This window comes from Dasypus novemcinctus, chromosome 27, assembly GCF_030445035.2.
Source record: "Dasypus novemcinctus isolate mDasNov1 chromosome 27, mDasNov1.1.hap2, whole genome shotgun sequence".
NCBI classification, from domain to species: domain Eukaryota; kingdom Metazoa; phylum Chordata; class Mammalia; order Cingulata; family Dasypodidae; genus Dasypus; species Dasypus novemcinctus.
The window spans coordinates 17,880,149-17,898,011 of record NC_080699.1 but is presented as its reverse complement, the minus strand read 5'-3'; the positions used below and the strand labels follow the sequence as shown (position 1 = coordinate 17,898,011).

Genomic DNA, 17,863 nt, shown 5'->3' with positions numbered 1-17,863 from the left:
AGATTATCTCTTTGATAATTGGGACATTATTTACAAATAGAAAACACTTTGTAGCTCCTAATATTATAGCTGAAGTGTTACTTCTTGTTTGAAACAGATGGAGAGGAAAACTTCTAATTATCATTTTCTTTCCTGAGGCTTATACATACATTTTATTATTTATTTATTTATTTTTAAAAAAGATTTATTTATTTAATCCCTCCCCCCTGGTTGTCTGTTCTCTGTGTCTATTTGCTGCGTCTTGTTTCTTTGTCCGCTTCTGTTGTCGTCAGCGGCACGGGAAGTGTGGGCGGCGCCATTCCTGGGCAGGCTGCAGTTTCCTTTGCGCTGGGTGGCTCTCCTTACGGGGTGCACTCCTTGCGTGTGGGGCTCCCCTATACGGGGGACACCCCTGTGTGGCACTGCACTCCTTGTGCGCATCAGCACTACGCATGGGCCAGCTCCACATGGGTCAAGGAGGCCCGGGGTTTGAACCACAGACCTCCCATGTGGTAGATGGACGCCCTAACCACTGGGCCAAGCCAAGTCCGTTTCCCCATACATTTTATTAATTTTAAATCTGTCCATACGTACCTAACTGATTCTTTACTTGGGAGGATTTACTAGAACCTTATTTTTAGCGCTGAGATATAGGATCATGATTTACCTCTTTTCCTAGAGTGTAGCTGGTAGGAGACTGTTTCCATTGTGGGATTCTCTGCTCCTATTTGCACCCAGTACATTATCTTTCAGAAAGTAGCTGTTGGTTGTTTGAATATTAGTGAAAGTATTAAGTTTTTAAGTGTTGTGATAATAAAATTAGCCAACTTTGTTACATGATAGCTAACAAATATTTTAATAATGTTTTAAAATGTGTATGGTCTTATGATCATTATTAAAAATATTTCCACTGAAAAACAGCTAAAAATTTCAAGAAAAATCTTTAGCCTTGACTCTGGGTGGAGGGGAGAAGGAAAAAAATGCCAGTGCCACCTATGCAAATTGTAACCATAAATTGGCCTTCATATGAGTTTGGACATGAATTCAGATCACCCACATAGTCCCCAAATTCTCAAGTTGAGAATTTATTTTCTTATTCCTTATAATTTTTATTTTCCTTTATTTTTATTTTACTGGGACCGAGGATTGAACCCTGGACCTCGTCTTTGGGAAGCCAGCACTTAACCACTGAGCCACATTGACTCCCCTGAGTTGGCTTCCCTGTTTGTTTGCTTGTTGTCTGTTCTTGTTTCTAGGAGGCACCGGAAACCGAACCTAGGACCTACCATGTAGGAAGCAAGTGCTCAACCACTTGAGCAACATCTGCTCCCTAGAGAATTTATTTGAACTTGTTTATGTTGGTAGTGCCTCCAGGCATTTTGGAAAAGCAAGAGTTAAATTTCTTTAGAGAAGTAGACTCTTGATCCAGGTGTCAAAGAATTACCACACATAAAGTTCTAGTAAACAAGAGATTATAATAAAAATCCCATAGCATAGAAGGGAAAAATTGCCATGAATGAGAGCCAGCAGAAATAACAATCAAAGAAAGCTGACCAGGAAAACACCATTTATTGGGAATTATTAAAATAAGAATATAAAATAAGCATATTTAGTACCAGTAGAGAAATAAAGGAGGGAATTGAAAATATGAACAAGAAACAAGAGACTACAAAAATGACCAGCCAATTTGAAAAAGACCAGATAGAACTTCTAGAGGAAAATATAATAATTGATATTTTTAAAACCCAGTGAGGGTAGCAGGAATAGCTCAGTGATTCAGTGCTTCCCATGGACAAGGTCCTGGGTTCAATCCCTGGTGCCTCCTGAAAAAACAAAACAAAAACCTAAACCAATGGGAAGTTGAAGCAGCAGATTAGACACTGCTAACAAACTACTTAATTGGAAGAGTGGTTTGAATAAATTACTCAGAATGCATTATTGGAAGAGTGATTTGAAGAAATTACTCAGAAACTTACAGTCACAAGGTCTTAAAGAGTCCAACTCATGGTACCATAAAAGGTACTTTCTCACCCAAAGTCATTGGCCATGTGTTGAAGCAAGATAGCAGGTGATGTGCGCAATGGTTCAGCGTGCCTTCTTCCTCTTAAGGCTCTGTGGTCCAGCTTCTTCTGATCTCAGCTATAGGTTGACATAAGGCTTGTCTCCCCGGGGTTCATTTCTTTCTGGGCTCAGCTGCTCAGGTTTCTTCACAAGATCAGCTGTAGACTTATCAGGCCCATCTCCCTTTCTGGGGCCTCTGCTGTATCTAATGAGCTGTCTGTCTTCCTCTGTGTTCTTCTTCTCTGTATATCTATTTCCTATGAGAGTTTGTTTAATCAGTCCACCAAGGGGGCCTGGGACTTACTGCTAAGTTGCACTCTGAATGACAAGGTTGAATCACAACCCTCATATTAACATAATTTAATCAGACATCTCAGCTGAATCTAATATAATCAAAGGACTATCATTCCCAGAAGAACAGTCCAGTTTACAAACATAATCAATATCTCTTTTTGGAAATCATAAATAATATCACTGTAATTTAACATTGTATTGGAAGTTCTAGCTAGAGTGGTTAGGCAAGAAAAAGAAATAAGAGGCATCCAAATTGGAAAAGGAAGAAGCAAAATTTTTCCTATTTGCAGATGACATGATCCTGTATATAGAGAATCCTGAAAAATCCACAACAGAGCTACTAGAGCTATTAAGTGAATTCAGCAAAGTGTTTGGGTACATGATCAACACTGAAAAGTCATTGGTGTCTCTATACACTAGTAAATGAATGACACGAAGAGGAAGTCAAGAAAAAATTCCATGTTCAATAGCATCTAAAAAATTGAGCTAGGAATAAATTTAACCAAGGATATAAAGGACTTCTACCTGGAAAGCTATAAAACATTACTGAAAGAAGTTAGAGAAGACCTAAATAAATGAAAGGGCATGTTGTGTTCATGGACTGGAAAACTAAGTGTTGTTAAGATGTCAATTTTATCCAAAGTGATTTACAGATTCAATGCAATCGTAATCAAATTTCCAACAGCCTTCTTTGCAGAATGGAGAAGCCTATCATCAAATTCAGATGGAAGGGCAAGGAATCCAAATAGCCAAAACCATCTTGAAAAAGAATGAAGTGAGAGGATTAGTACCTACTGATGGTAAAACTTATTACAAAGCTATAGTAATCCAAAAGAGCGTGATACTGCCACAAAAACAGACTTAGTTTGCCAAAAAGTGTTGATGCAAAATACCAGAAATGGCTTGGCTTTTATGAAGGGAATTGGGGTAGAAGCGTACAGTTCCAAGGCTGTGAAAATGTACAAAACAAGGCATCTTCAGAGATGCTTTCTCACCAAAGGTTGGCTGCTAGCAAATACTGGAGTCCTGCTACATGGCGAGGAAAGATGGTGGGTTTTCTGGTCTCGTTCTACTTTCTCCTTGAGTTCAGCTGTGAGTGATCAGGCATTTCTCTCTGGGTCCGGTTACCTTGAACCTCTTGGGGCTTTTCTATGTTTCTGCAGTTGTAGACGAACCTGGAGTTCTCTCTCTCACATGGCAGGATCAAAATGGCAGGGCTCCCTTTCTCTGTGTCTCTTCTTTCTCTCTCTGTGTTTATATATATAAGACCCAACAAGAGGGCAGAGACCCAACCTGGGTCACACCTCACTGATATCCAATCAAAAGCCCTAAAGTGATCTAATTGAAAGTGATCTAATCAAAGGGTCCTTAGTTGAAACTAATGCAATGAGAGGGCCCCGTACATACAGGAATGGATTAGTTTGAGGACATAATCTTTTCTGAGATTCACAGATTTCAAGCCATCACATAGACCAATGCAGTTGAATTGAGAGTTCAGAAATAAACCTTCACTCTTTTTGACAAGGGTGCCAAGTTCCCTCAATGGGGAAAGAAGAGTTTCTTCAACAAACAGTGCTGGGTTAACTGAATAGCCATATACAGAAGAATGAAGGTGGACTCCTATTTCACACCGTATACAAAAATCAACTCAAAATGGATTAAAGATCTAAATATAACAGAGCTATAAAGCTCCTAGAATAAAACATAGGAAAGCATCTTCAGGACCTTTTGTTAGGCAATGGTTTCTTTTTTTTTTTTTTAATTTTTATTTTTTTTAAGATACTTCGAGTGCATTTATGTTATTAATACATAAAAAAAAAATAGGGGATTCCCACATGCCCCACTGCCCACATCTCCCACCCTTTCCCACATTAACAGCATCCCTCATTAGTGTGGTACATTCATTGCAACTGATGAACTCATTTTGGAGCACTGCAGCTAAGCATGAATTACAGTTTACATTGTAGTTTACACTCCCACCCAATTCTGTAGGTTCTGGCAAGATATATAATGACCTGTATCTGTCAATGCAGTGTTGTTGAGGACAATTTCCAAGTCCCGAAAATGCCCCTGTATTACACCTGTTTTTCCCTCTCCCTGCCCTCAAAATCTCCAGTGGCCATTCCCTCCACATCAATGATATAATTTCTTCCATTGCTAGAATCACAATAAGTCTATAGTAGAATACCAGTAAGTCCACTCTAGTACATTGTTCATTCCCCAATCCTGAGGATTCTGGGATGGTGATGTCAGTTCTACCTCTAATTGAGAGGGGGCTTCGATCCCTTAGGGCCGATGGATGGGGCTTTCTTGCTTGTAGTTGTTGGAGGGGTCCCCAGGCCTGGCCAAGCCTCACAAACTCTCTCAGAGGTGTTCTCAACCCTTGACTGGCCACACCCTCCCTCCCTCTGTTTCTTCAGCAACCAGCCCAGGGAAGTGGGGAAGATGTTCCAGAAGGCATGTTATCTTTTAACTCCCTGCTGACTCTCAGGGCAAACAACTTCGCAGCCCCACCCAGCCTGGAAGTGTGGGACCCCTCCAGTGCAGCACACCAAGTTGTGGTCCAAAGTCTGAATTTGTCATAGGCTGTGTCCCTCCCTCTCCCCTTTCCCTGGGGAATAGGACCTCTTCAGCCACCTCAGTCCATAGCCGTTGTGTCCACAGATTGCTATTTGTTCCAAAAAGGAGGAAAGGGCACCCTCTGCTGCTTTTGTGGTTCTTCTCATGGGATTTTTTCAGCCAGCTGAGACCGCTTTCTTTTGTCCCTCTCTTGGCAACGTCTCACCTTCCCCTGATGTCAGCCCCACAGCAGCCCTTCCATCTCTGCCTGTCCTCTAGCTACTTTTTCTTGGAAAGAAGTGGTCCCTCTGCCTCTTATCCTCCATCTTCCCAGAAGTCTGATAAGGGTTTAATATCCAGAATATATAAAGAAATCCTACAACTCAACAACAAAAAGACAGACACCCCAGTTAAAAAATGGGCAAAAGACTTGAGTAGACATTTCCCCAAAGGAGATATACAGATGGCCAAAGACATCATTAGCCATTTGGAAAATGCAAATCAAAACCACAATGAGATACCATTTCACACCCATTAGAATGGCTACTATTCAAGAAAATTGGAAACTTACAAGTGTTGGAGAGGATGTGGTGAAATAGGAACACTCATTCATTGCTGGTGGGAATGTAAAAAGGTGCAGACACTTTCTAACAGTTTGGCAGTTCCTCAGAAAGTTAGGCATAGAATTATCATATGAACCAGCAATCCCACTTTAAGGTATATACCCCTAAGAATTGAAAACAGGGACTCAAACAGGTATCTGCATATTGATGTTCATAGTGGCATTATTCACAACTGCGAAAAGATGGAAGTCATCCAAGTGTCCCTCAACCAGTAAGCAAAGTGTGATATATCCTCACAATGAATATTATTTAACTGTATAAAGGAATGAAATTCTTAAAAATGAGACAACATGGATGAGTCTTGAAGACATCAAGTTGAGTGAAATAGGCCACACACGAAAAGGACAAATACTGTATGATCTCACTGATATGAAATAATTAGAATAAACAAAGTCATGGGCAGTATCTGTAATATAAGTTACTAGGGCATGGGGTAGGGGTGGAGAAAATAGGGAATTAATGCTTAACTGTATAGTGTTACTGTTTGGGATGATGAAAAAGTTTTAATTATGTATGGTGGTGATAGTAGAACAACGTGAATGTAATTAACAGCTCTTAATTATATATTTGAATGTGGTTAAAAGGAGAAATTTTAAGTCGTATATATGTCAGTAGAATAAAAATTATGAGAATTCCATGGAACTACACAACACAAACAGGGAATCCTAAGTTAAACCATGTATAATTAATAGTACAATTATTCGTGCTTTTATCAATTGTAACAAATGTAACGCACTATTGCAAGGGATTGATAATAGGGTGTTATATATTTTATGTATGATTTTTCTGTAAACTCACAACTAATAGAATACCTATAAGGCAAAGTTAGGATTTGGGAAGATTGACAGAAGACTTCTCAAAAACCAGAAGACAAAAAAAATCTTTAAAGTGCAGAAAGAAAATGACTGTCATCCTAAAATTGTGTACTCAGCTAAACCATGTGTATTAGTCAGCTAAAGGGGTGCTGATGCAAAATACCAGAAATTGGTTGGTTTTTATAAGGGGTATTTATTTGGGATAGGAGCTTACAGATACCAGGCCATAAAGCATAAGTTACTTCACTCACCAAAGTCTATTTGGAGCAAGATGGCTGCCAGTGTCTGTGAGGGTTCAGGCTTCCTGTGTTCCTGTGTTCCTGGGGCTTGCTTTTCTCTGGGTTCAAGGTTCCTTTCTTCCTGGGGCTGGCTTCTCTCTCCTCTGTGAATTTACTTCCTGGGGCTCCAGCTTAACTCTTCAGTGTCAAACTCCAACATCAAAACCCCAACATCAGAAGCCCTGAACTCTGTCCTTTGCCATGCCTTTTATCTGTGTGTTCCCACCCACCAAGGGTTGGGGACTCAATGCCCTAATCATAACTCAATCATGCCCAGGTACAGATTGAATTAACTAGCATAATCCAATATTTCTTTTTGGAATTCATCAATAATATTAAACTGCTACACCGTCTTTTATGATCAGGGGTTAATGAAGACTTTTCAGACCAAAAAACAAAGCAATCAATCAACCTAACAAACAAAAAACATAGAATTTACCATTAATAAATCCTCACCTAAAGAAATTTCTAAGGATATACCTAGGCAGAAGGAAAACTATTTCAGAAGGAAGCTCTGAGGTGCAATAAGGAACATGAGCAAGAAAATAGTGCAACAAGTGGATATCTCTGAAAAAATACTGACTAAATGAATCAACAAAAATATCTGAAATGTCTAATAATGTTTAATTTGTGGGGTTAAACCCCACAAGAGACTCAGCAATACCATTCCTAGATATATACCAGAAGAACTGAGAACAGGGACACGAATAGACATCTGTACACCGATGTTCATAGCAGTGTTATTCACCAGAGCCAAAAGTTGGAAACAACCCAGATGTCCATCACGTGATGAATGAATAAACAAATTGTGGTGTAGACACACAATGGAATATTAATACAGCAGTAAGAAGACATGAAGTTGTGAAACATGACAACATGGATGAAACTGGAGGACACTGTTGAATGAAGCAAGCCAGACACAAAACAACAAATACTATATGATTGCACTATTATGAACTAACTATATTATGTGAAATGTGAATATGGGTAAAACTGCATATATAAGACCATTTTTCTTTGAAGTTGAACAAATGTAGGTTAATATTACAAAATAAATATCAGATAAAAAAACCCATTATACTAAGTAAAGGAGATTAGACGTAGAATACTATATATTGTATGATTCCATTTATATCAACTATAAATATAAATCAACTTATAAAGATGAAATTAGATTAGTGGTTATATACTACTGGGGGAAGAATGCTAATGCGTATGGAGTCTTTCTTTTTGGAGCAAAGAAATTGTTCTAAAATTTTTGAGGTTGTGAATGTATACCATTGTGATTAGACTAAAAGCCATTGATTATATACTTTGGATACAGCATATGGTGTGCAAATATATCTTAGTAAAACTGCTTAATGAATAATTGTTCAAGAGTAGCCAGAAATAGCAGCTGTGTATAGCAGGGGAAACAGAGATTGAAAGGTGAGGAATTTTCTTATTTGTTTGCCTGTTTTTTATTTATTATTATTAGAATAATGAAAATACTCTAATAATGACTGAATGAAGTAATGAGGGCACAACTATGTGATTATATCAGATACCATTGATTGTACACTTTGGGTGAAGTGTATGCTTAATTAATATGTATCAACAAAATTGATTTGGTTAAAAAAAAAAAGCCCACAAGGAAGAACTAAAAGGAGCTGTATAATTGCTTGAATTTCAGAAACACTGACTTAGAAAACTACTATTAACATTTTGGTATTTCTCATTTTTTCCCGATAACTATTTGTTGAACACCTATGTGCCAGTAATTCTAAGCACTTTGCCATGCATTTTCCTTGTAGAAACCTCACAAAGTAAGTATTATTTATTATCCTCATTTTACACATCTGAGAGAGAGATTATGTAACTAGTCCAGGGTCCTCCTCCTAGTAAGTGAAAGAGCCAAAATTGGAACCTGTGCCCACCTGGATCCGAGGCCTCTTATATCTCCACTATATCAAGTTGTTTTCCTGTTGATAGTAGACATAATCATAGCACATAAAGTATACATTTCCTGTTAGGTAAGAAATACGTGTGTAAAGAATATGGATGTTTGAGTTATCCACCCAAAGTTGCTAAGAAACCTGTCAAGAAAGTTCTGTGTTTGACTTTAGATCTGCAGTGTTGTCTGTGATTCAGGCATACTTTTCTCCTTTGATTAGAAATATCCGTCCTTAAGATTTGCCTTTTTCTTAGGGCTGTGTGCAAGAAGTTTGGGCTGCATGTGAGTCGAATGATGCTAGCCTTCTTGGTTCTCAGCACTGGCATGTTTTGCTCATCATCAGGTAAGTCAAAGGGCAGGTGAGGGTGTAACAAGTCCACAGATACTTCACGGTTGCACTGAAGCTGTGAAATTTATATTTGTATAAAATTTGTATTTGTTTAAAATGTCAAGAATTTGCAAAGCATTAGTCCTCATTAGCTTGATTAACCCTTATAACAATCCTTTGGTACAAGTAAGATAAATATATTCTCATTTTTGCAGGTAAGGATATTGAAGCCCCGAAAGGTTAAATGACTTATTGAAAGTCACAGGATTCAGAAGTGGTAGAGCTGATATTCTCACCAGGGTGTATCTCTTACCACCACAAGGCTAAAAAACACAACCACCCACAGCCTTTCTTTGCTGTTAGGGGAGGGAAAGTAGTTCTACTTTGCTCAAGAAAGCTCTTTGTGCCTAAAACCTTTCTCTTGGTGATTCTTTTTCCTACCCATTTTTTGAGATGTATTCTATGGACGTGCATATCTTCTGTTGGGCTCTTTTATAATTTTCTAGATATTTAGAATAAAAACATTAAAATGGAGTCTTCCATACTGTGCTGTCATTGAACATTTGTGTTCTCTGAGCTGAGCTTGCTGCCAAAATTGAGTAAAGGTATTTTCCTCAAAATTCTCCAGAAAAATTGTTAACTAGATTGTAAAAATTGTTACTAAAAATTGTTACTTCCAGAAGTTGTCACTAGACATATTTGTCTCAATTTAATTTTTAAATTTCTGCTTATGGATACCAGAATCTAATACACACACAAAATGGTATCTAGCACCCAATTCTGTATTAATTCTATATGAATCCTTCCTTTGTTGAATGTAACAAAATTAATCTTCTGTAGGGACTCCAGTGTATAATTCTGAGATCCACTGTCCAAAATGAGAATGTACTTTGCCATTTTCATCTGGGAGAAACCTCAGATTCCTCTGAGGTTTGTGCTCTATATTGTCATCAGGTTTATATGACATCAATATTATTTTATTTAGCATTTATCTTTGAAGGTTGTATCTAACATGTTCATTTTTAAAATTTTTTTACTTTGCCATGCCTAAAATTGGTTTTTATGTGTGGGAGATACCTGAAAGTATAGTTTCATAATCTCAGTTGAGGATATTAAGACACAGATAAGTTGAAGACTTCCTCTGATATAGAACCTCTGAACCCCTTGTTGCATTTCTGAAATTATCCTACCTATTCATTGTGGTTCTTCGTAGAACTGGTACTAATTTTCCTTCTGTCATGCTAGGTAAAGAGGCTTTATAGAGCAGGAAAGGCAGAATTTTTTGTGAACAGTCTTGTTACAGCAGTTTTGTACAGTGGTTGGAAGTATAAGTGGTCTATGCTACACATGTTGGTCAAATTTATTTTTACCAGAGACCTTGGAAGTACTCAGGTCTTTGCTGTGTACAGCAGGTATGCTATGCTAGATAGAAATAATCAGAAGGACGTCTAAAAGCCAGGCTATGTCAGTCAATGCAGGATGCAAAGTTGTGTTACGATTGTTGTGTTACCATTTTGGTTCTTGAGAAAACGTCCTGAAATTCCTGTGGGCACAGGTGAGTTTGGGGACAGTCTGAGAAGACCATTAAAAGATAAGATTCACCAGAGATAGACTGTCAGCAATGGCTCTAAGTCTTTTGAAGCATATTCACTGCCTGAAACTATAATCTGGAGGTATTCTTGGGGAACTTGGAACCTGGAATCTTTATAAGTTTCGGATTTGGGGTATAGTCCAGGAAAAGAATAGCATGGTTAGTATTTATATAATAGGGGACCTACAGAACAGGAGTGAGACAATGAGGAAATCATTGAACTTCATTTTTTTTCTTCTTCTTTATTTTCTTTTAAATGTTACATTAAAAAAATATTAGGGCGGCAGACTTGGCCCAGTGTTTAGGGCGTCCGTCTACCACATGGGAGGTCCACGGTTCAAGGAGTGCCCTGCCACGCAGGGGTGTACCTCATGTAGGGGAGCCCCACGTGCAAGGAGTGAGCCCCATAAGGAGAGCTGCCCAGCATGAAAGAAAGTGCAGCCTGCCCAGGAATGGTGCCGCATACACGGGGAACTGACACAAGAGGATGCAACAAAAAGAAACACAGATTCCCATGCCACTGACAACAGCAGAAGCGGACAAAGAAGATGCAGCAAATAGACACAGAGAACAGACAACCAGGGTGGAGAGGGAGGGGAGAGAAATAAATAAATAAATAAATCTTTTTAAAAAAAATAACGAGGTCCCCATCTACCGCTCCCCCCCCCCATCAACAACCTCTTCCATCATTGCGGCACATCCACTTTACCCAGCAAATATGTTCTGGAGCACCACTGTAGCACATTGACAGTGGTCCACATTGTGAACTTTATTTTTTTAAAAAGAAGCACCATATCACTGCCCTTTTTTTTTTTTTAAAGATTTATTTTTTATTTATTTCTATCCCCTTCCCCCTCCCGCAGTTGTCTGTTCTCCGTGTCTATTTGCTGTGTGTTCTTCTTTGTCTACTTCTGTTGTTGTCAGCGGCACAGGAAATCTGTATTTCTTTTTGTTGTGTCATCTTTTTTTTTTTTTTAAAAGATTTATTTATTTATTTAATTTACCCCCCCCCCCCCCCCGGTTGTCTGTTCTTGGTGTCTATTTGCTGCGTCTTGTTTCTTTGTCCGCTTCTGTTGTCGTCAGCGGCACGGGAAGTGTGGGCGGCGCCATTCCTGGGCAGGCTGCTCTTTCTTTTCACGCTGGGTGGCTCTCCTCACGGGCGCACTCCTTGTGTGTGGGGCTCCCCCACGCGGGGGCACCCTCGCATGGCACGGCACTCCCTGCGCTGCGCATGGCCAGCTCCACACGGGTCAAGGAGGCCCGGGGTTTGAACCGCGGACCTCCCATATGGTAGACGGACGCCCTAACCACTGGGCCAAAGTCCGTTTCCCTGTTGTGTCATCTTGTTGCGTCAGCTCTCTGTGTGTGCAGCACCATTCCTGGGCAGACTGAACTTTCTTTCGCGCTGGGCGGCTCTCCTTACGGGGTGCACTCCTTGTGTGTGGGTCTCCTCTACGCAGGGACACCCCTGCGTGGCAGGGCACTCATTGCATGCATCAGCACTGCATGTGGGCCAGCTCCACATGGGTCAAGGAGGCCCGGGGTTTGAACTGCGGACCTCCCATGTGGTAGACGGACACGCTAACCACTGGGCCAAGTCCACTTCCCATGCCCACTTCTAATATAGCATTGAACAAAATATGTTCCTAGTTACTAATGTTTTCAATGTAAGGTAAGTTTTTAGTAATTGATACTTAATGAATCTGAAACTATTTTTCCCTTTCCTTTTTTTCATTTCTTTACTATTGCAGCATTCCTTCCCAGTAGCTTCTGTATGTATACTACATTGATAGCTATGACTGGATGGTATATGGACAAAACTTCCGTTGCTGTGCTGGGAGTAGCAGCTGGGGCTATCTTAGGCTGGCCGTTCAGTGCAGCTCTTGGGTAAGAAACTGACACAATTCCTCTCCTTCCCATCACTGGCATATAGTAAATCTTAATGTTAGGTTATCTGCATATTCTCTGGGTAGGACCTAAAGCAATAGGAATTAGTTAAGCCTGCAAAGGACCTGGGAAATGGAAGATTATTTCTCTTAGTGCATATTATTATGATTGATTCTAGTACGATAGTGATTATTAAGCATCTGCTATATGTTAGGTGTTGCTAAACCCTTTATAAATTTTATCCCTAAACCTTGCAACAATTCTGTAAGAAAAATCCAATTATTAGAACTTTCTAAATGAGAAAGTAGAATTTGAGAGGTTGAGTAACTTGCCTTAAGATATGCTTCCTTTAAAAAAAAGAAAACTATACAGAATATGAAGGTTTATTTAAAAAAAGAGTACATTTTTTTTAATGCTTGCTTTTTAATCCAGGTTTTTTCTGACTCTAAAGCTGATGCTTTTTCTGTACTGCACCACCATGTGATGTACCATTTTTCTAGTTACCCAGGTTGGAACTTTGAGTCTCCTTTCAGCCCTCCTACTTTTTTGCCTCTAGCATCTTTTTTCCAAATTCTGTAATATCTCTCACTCTTTTGCACTCTGCCCCTCCTCCTCCTCCTCGTTTGTGTTGCCTTTACTCCTTGCCTGTACCATTAATAATTTTTAAAAAATTTTAGTGTGATGTTGTTATAGAATTACTATGTCTTTATTGTTAAAAAAAACAGTACCAGGCTTTATGAAATAAAAAGAATTTCTAATTCTCTGCTTCTGTAGCACATTCTGCGAAGATAGTCACTGTTAGCAGTTTTGTATATATATTTCCAGAAATTACTATTGTGTATATAAATGCACACACATATACATATACATACATATCTACATTCTTGAAGCAAATAGCTTCTCATGTACATAGATTTATATCATTTTTTACCTCAGTTGCACTGTGTGCCATGAAAACACTGTCTGTAATTTAATTAACCATTGCCTTATTTATAGACATTTAGGTTGAGTTCACTTTTTGGCTGTTATATACAATGCTTCAGTGAACATTTTTTGTTTGTATACATTTGTACACTTGTGGAAATATATAGCTTAAATTTTTACAAGGGGAGTTACTAAGTTAGAGAATAGGTGTTTTTAATTTTCTTAATTGCCTTCTGAAGACTGGTTTCCCCACCTCCAATCTTTTCTTCTATTCTGCTCATCATCCTTAAACTATTATATTCCTCAAGACATATTCTTTTAGGTCCTCATGTATACATTTTGCTATCTCTCAACTGTCTTAATGACTTTCATTTATTTGTCTCTAGTCCAGTAATATCCCTTGAGCTTCACTCACATATTCCTAGCTGCCTATTATAAATATTTTTTATAACTAAATGTTTATAAAACTCAACATGTTATTTCCCTCCAAATCTATTCCTTTACCTATGTGTCTATCCCAGTAAATGGGACTACTATCTACTCAATGATGAGCCAGGAGCATGAAAATTAGCTTCTCTTTCCTATATCCTATTAATTTATTATATCTCCTGTTTCAGTTTGCTAAATACTGCTAGTACATTAATATGCCAGAAATGTGTTGGCTTTTATACTGGGAATTTATTAGGTTAAAAGTTGACAGTTCTGAGGCTATGAAAATGTTCAGATCAAGGTGTCATCAGAGATGCTGTTTCACCAGGTTGTAGCTGAGGGCGATCAGGCACATAGCGGTGTCCTCTAGCCTCTCCCTTTTCCTCCCAGCCTCCTTCCCTTTCAGCCTCTTGGGGACCTCTATCTGTGCCTCTGTGCCTTGCTGATTCCAGCCTCTGGCACCTTCTCTCAACTTCTGGGTTCTTCTCTGTTTCTGTAGCTTTTTTTCTGTGTCTGTGACTTTTATTCCTTGGTTTATAAAGGACTTTAGTAAGAGGATTAAGATCCACCCTGGGTCATGCCTACTGTAGCAGTCTAATTACATGGCCATTAACCGATCTAATTTAATCAACGTTCACAATAGGTTCAATTTAAGAACATAACTTTCTGGGGTCCACAAAAAACTAAAACCATCATACCTCCTGAACATTTTAAAAAATGTGAATACTTTTCTTACCTCTCTGCTCCTGGATTATACAATACAGTGTCTTTAGTGATCTCCCTGCTCTAGTCTCGACTCCTGCAAATCTACTGTCCACACTCAACCTCTAGTTATCTTTCTGAAATACATATATTATTGTATCATTCTCCTGTATAAGTTCTATAATAGGAAAGTGGACTTGGCCTAACGGATAGGGCGTCTGCCTACCACATGGGAGTTCCGTGGTTCAAACCCCGGGCCTCCTTGACCTGTGGGGAGCTTGCCCATGCGCAACGAGTGCCCTGCCACGCAGGGGTGTCACCCGTGTAGGAACCCCACATGCAAGGAGTGCGTCCCGTAAGGAGAGCTGCTCAGCGTGAAAGAAAGTGCAGCCTGCCCAAGAATGGCCCTGCACACGCAGAGAGCTGACACAACAAGATGACGCAACAAAAAGAAACAGATTCCCACTGCCTCTGATAAGGATAGAAGTGGTCACAGAAGAATACACAGCGAACGGACACAGAGAGCAGACAATTGGGGGGCAGGGGTAGATAAATAAGAAATAAATCTTAAGAAAAAAAAGTTCTATTATAGTTTCCCTATTACTGTATGTCATAGGGGTTGGCAAAATTCAGCCTGCCAGCCAAATCCAGCCAGTTTGTTTTTGTACAGCCTGGGAACTAATAGTTTTTATATTTTAAAACATTGTTCAAAACCAATACAAACACACACACAAAGAATATGCAACAGAGACTATATGTGCCTTCAGAGTCTAAAATATCTTTTCAGGCCTTTACATAAAGTTTGCCAACCCCCGCTCTATAATATCTGGACTCTGCTGTGCTTACAAGGCCTTACATGATCCTCCCTCCTTTTACTTCTCCAACCTTTTTTTTTGTCAGTTCCTCCATTCCTTTCACTCTCTATTCTATGTAATTAAACTTTGTTGAATTCCTCCAAACCTCTGGGTGACTCATTTTGATTGATCTGCCTTTAGCTGACAGGCTAACAGTTATTCACCTAATAGTTATTCAGCTATTCAGCTAGCAATCTACAGCCATTTATTGAATACTTAATTTGTGCTTGATTTTGCTGATATTGTGATAAATAAGACAATCATGGTTCCTGCTGTTATGAAGTTTATGTTTTAGTAAGAAAGAAAGACATGAATAAGTAATTAAATGTCTGATGTCTTACCTAAGGAGGAATACAGGGTGTTATGGAAACATAGCTAGTTTGGAAGACAAAAGATAAAAACACAAAATGTTGATACAAAATTGACATAACTTAGAATGTAGAAGTTCAAATCCTAGAAGAAATGTCCTATGGCAGCATGTGACATTGCCAAGTAAGTGATACAGATGTCGTGCTATATGAATTCAGAGATGGTATAAATTGGTTCTAAAAAGATTTTATGGAGGAGGTGAGATTTGAGCTGGTAAATGTTGTGTGGGTAGATTCTGTGTAAGTAGGTTGGTATGGAGAGAAAATTCTTTGTGACCAGAGAGCATGCTGACTAGTGTCTTGGATTTGGAAGTCATGAATGTGAAGGTGATTGTGCAACAAGAGTGGATGCACCTACTGAGGAAATGAATATAGAGAAACAAGTGTGGAAGCTTGTTTTTGGGAAATGTGACCATGGTGAAGGGGTAGGAAATAAAAGAAGCTGAGGGCAGAGAACAGGAGCCATGGGAGTCTGAAGAGAGAGGAGCAGATCTTTTGTTCCAAGTGCAGAAACAAAGGGAGATGGAGATGGTGAAAGATAATGGGTCTGGCCAAGAGGCGGTTGCTGTTGACCTTAGGATGGTCTTATTCGCTTGGTGCAAGACCTTAAGGAAGAAACAGTGAAGACAACATATGTATGCCACTTGCTTGAGGAAATTAAATAAAAGGAAGAACAAGTTGTATTAGCAGGGGGTATATCAGAATTGAAGTCAAAGTTTGTAATATTATTGTATTACCAAAATCCTAGGAAGCTCCCATTAATGGAAGGGAGAAATCAGTATTTCACCCTATAATCAGCAGGATGGTTATATGGCACTAGGGCTTATTTACTCACAATTAACATATTCTAAATGTCCATTACACATAGATACACGTGAAATGGAGTTCATTCTAGCAGCTCATTATTTATGTTTCTTGTGCATCTGTGGATGCACAGGACTCTGATGGGTCCTGTGAAGAGATCAGCACATTCTTGAGAAGATGTCCTCTCACATACCTGCTTTCTTCCCTCCCTGTAATTGGCAGAGACATTTTATTCTCAGTTCAGCATGAGGTACGTGTGAATCCAACCTGTTTGAGTCTTTCTTCTCTGTATGTATTTTATTTAACTCCCCACTTTCTGTTTCTTTATTAAATAGTTTACCCATTGCCTTTGATTTGCTGGTCATGAAACACAGGTGGAAGAGTTTTTTCCACTGGTCACTGGTGGCCCTAATACTCTTTCTGGTGAGTTTTCTTTTTTCTTCATTTTGTTCTAAAATCATAATGAAAGCAACTTCTGATGTAGGAAAGTGAACATTAGGAATTTATTCTGTTTTTCATTCTGAGGTATATCCCATTTGAATTGTGAGAATGTTTCTGAAACAAAACCCTGCAGTAGCCCTGTGTTTTCTCTCTGTTTCAGGTGCCTGTGGTGGTCATTGACAGCTACTACTATGGGAAGTTGGTGATTACACCACTCAACATTGTTTTGTATAATGTCTTTACTCCTCATGGACCTGATCTTTATGGTAAGGCTCTAGGAAATTTGGGGAAGAGTTAGGAGATAACTTAATTCACCTGAGCTTCAAAATTTTAAGTTAGTTGCCTCATTGCTTCAAATATAGCATGTCTTTGCTGGTGATATTTTATTTAAAAATAGAATGGCATTTGACTATATCACAGTGATGACATGTTGTAGTTACTTAGATATTTCTCCTTCATTAATGTGACCAGATATTCAGATACTGCAGTCTGTTATTCTGGATTTCAGAGTTTTGAAGATTCTGTCAGTGATGTCAAGATTTTGATACTACTTTTTTAAAATTAAAAGTTACCTTTTTCTCTTCTTGTAAGACAATCAATACAACAAAAAGAAGAAAATAAAAATGACCATAATTGTGTCATCTCCAGATAACTCTTCTTAATGTTTTGTAGTTTGTTCCTCTAGACATTTTCTATACATATATACATTAGGTATTATTATTATTATTTTTTAACATTTCTTCAGTATCGGGATAGGTATTAGGGGAGAGAGTTTGGAAAATCTGCAGACAAAATGTAGCAAACCAGGAAGGTGGGTAGTTTGGCTAGTTTAGAGTTAAGAGAAAAAACAAATTTGAGTGCCATTAGTGTGGGGATGCATTCTCCAGTTTACCCCCATCCTCACCCCTCTCTTGATACCTTTCACTTAGACAGCAATTGAGCCATTTTATCTGGCCCATAAGAGGATTTGAGTTTGTGGCCCAGAAATAATTG

The 17,863-nt window shown here is 38.8% G+C and overlaps 1 protein-coding gene across 5 annotated transcripts in view; it reads left to right on the top strand.

Annotated features, from left to right (window-relative positions):
* The window catches only part of ALG9 (ALG9 alpha-1,2-mannosyltransferase), a 151,902-nt gene that overhangs the window by 30,802 nt on the left and 103,237 nt on the right, over positions 1 to 17,863 (top strand). For all 5 annotated transcript variants that reach the window (XM_071212329.1, XM_071212328.1, XM_071212326.1 and 2 more), the window contains 4 exons: positions 8,797 to 8,885; positions 12,213 to 12,348; positions 16,765 to 16,852; positions 17,031 to 17,136. In XM_071212329.1, coding sequence (XP_071068430.1) covers positions 8,797 to 8,885; positions 12,213 to 12,348; positions 16,765 to 16,852; positions 17,031 to 17,136 — 419 coding nt within the window. The remainder of the gene's footprint in view (positions 1 to 8,796; positions 8,886 to 12,212; positions 12,349 to 16,764; positions 16,853 to 17,030; positions 17,137 to 17,863) is intronic.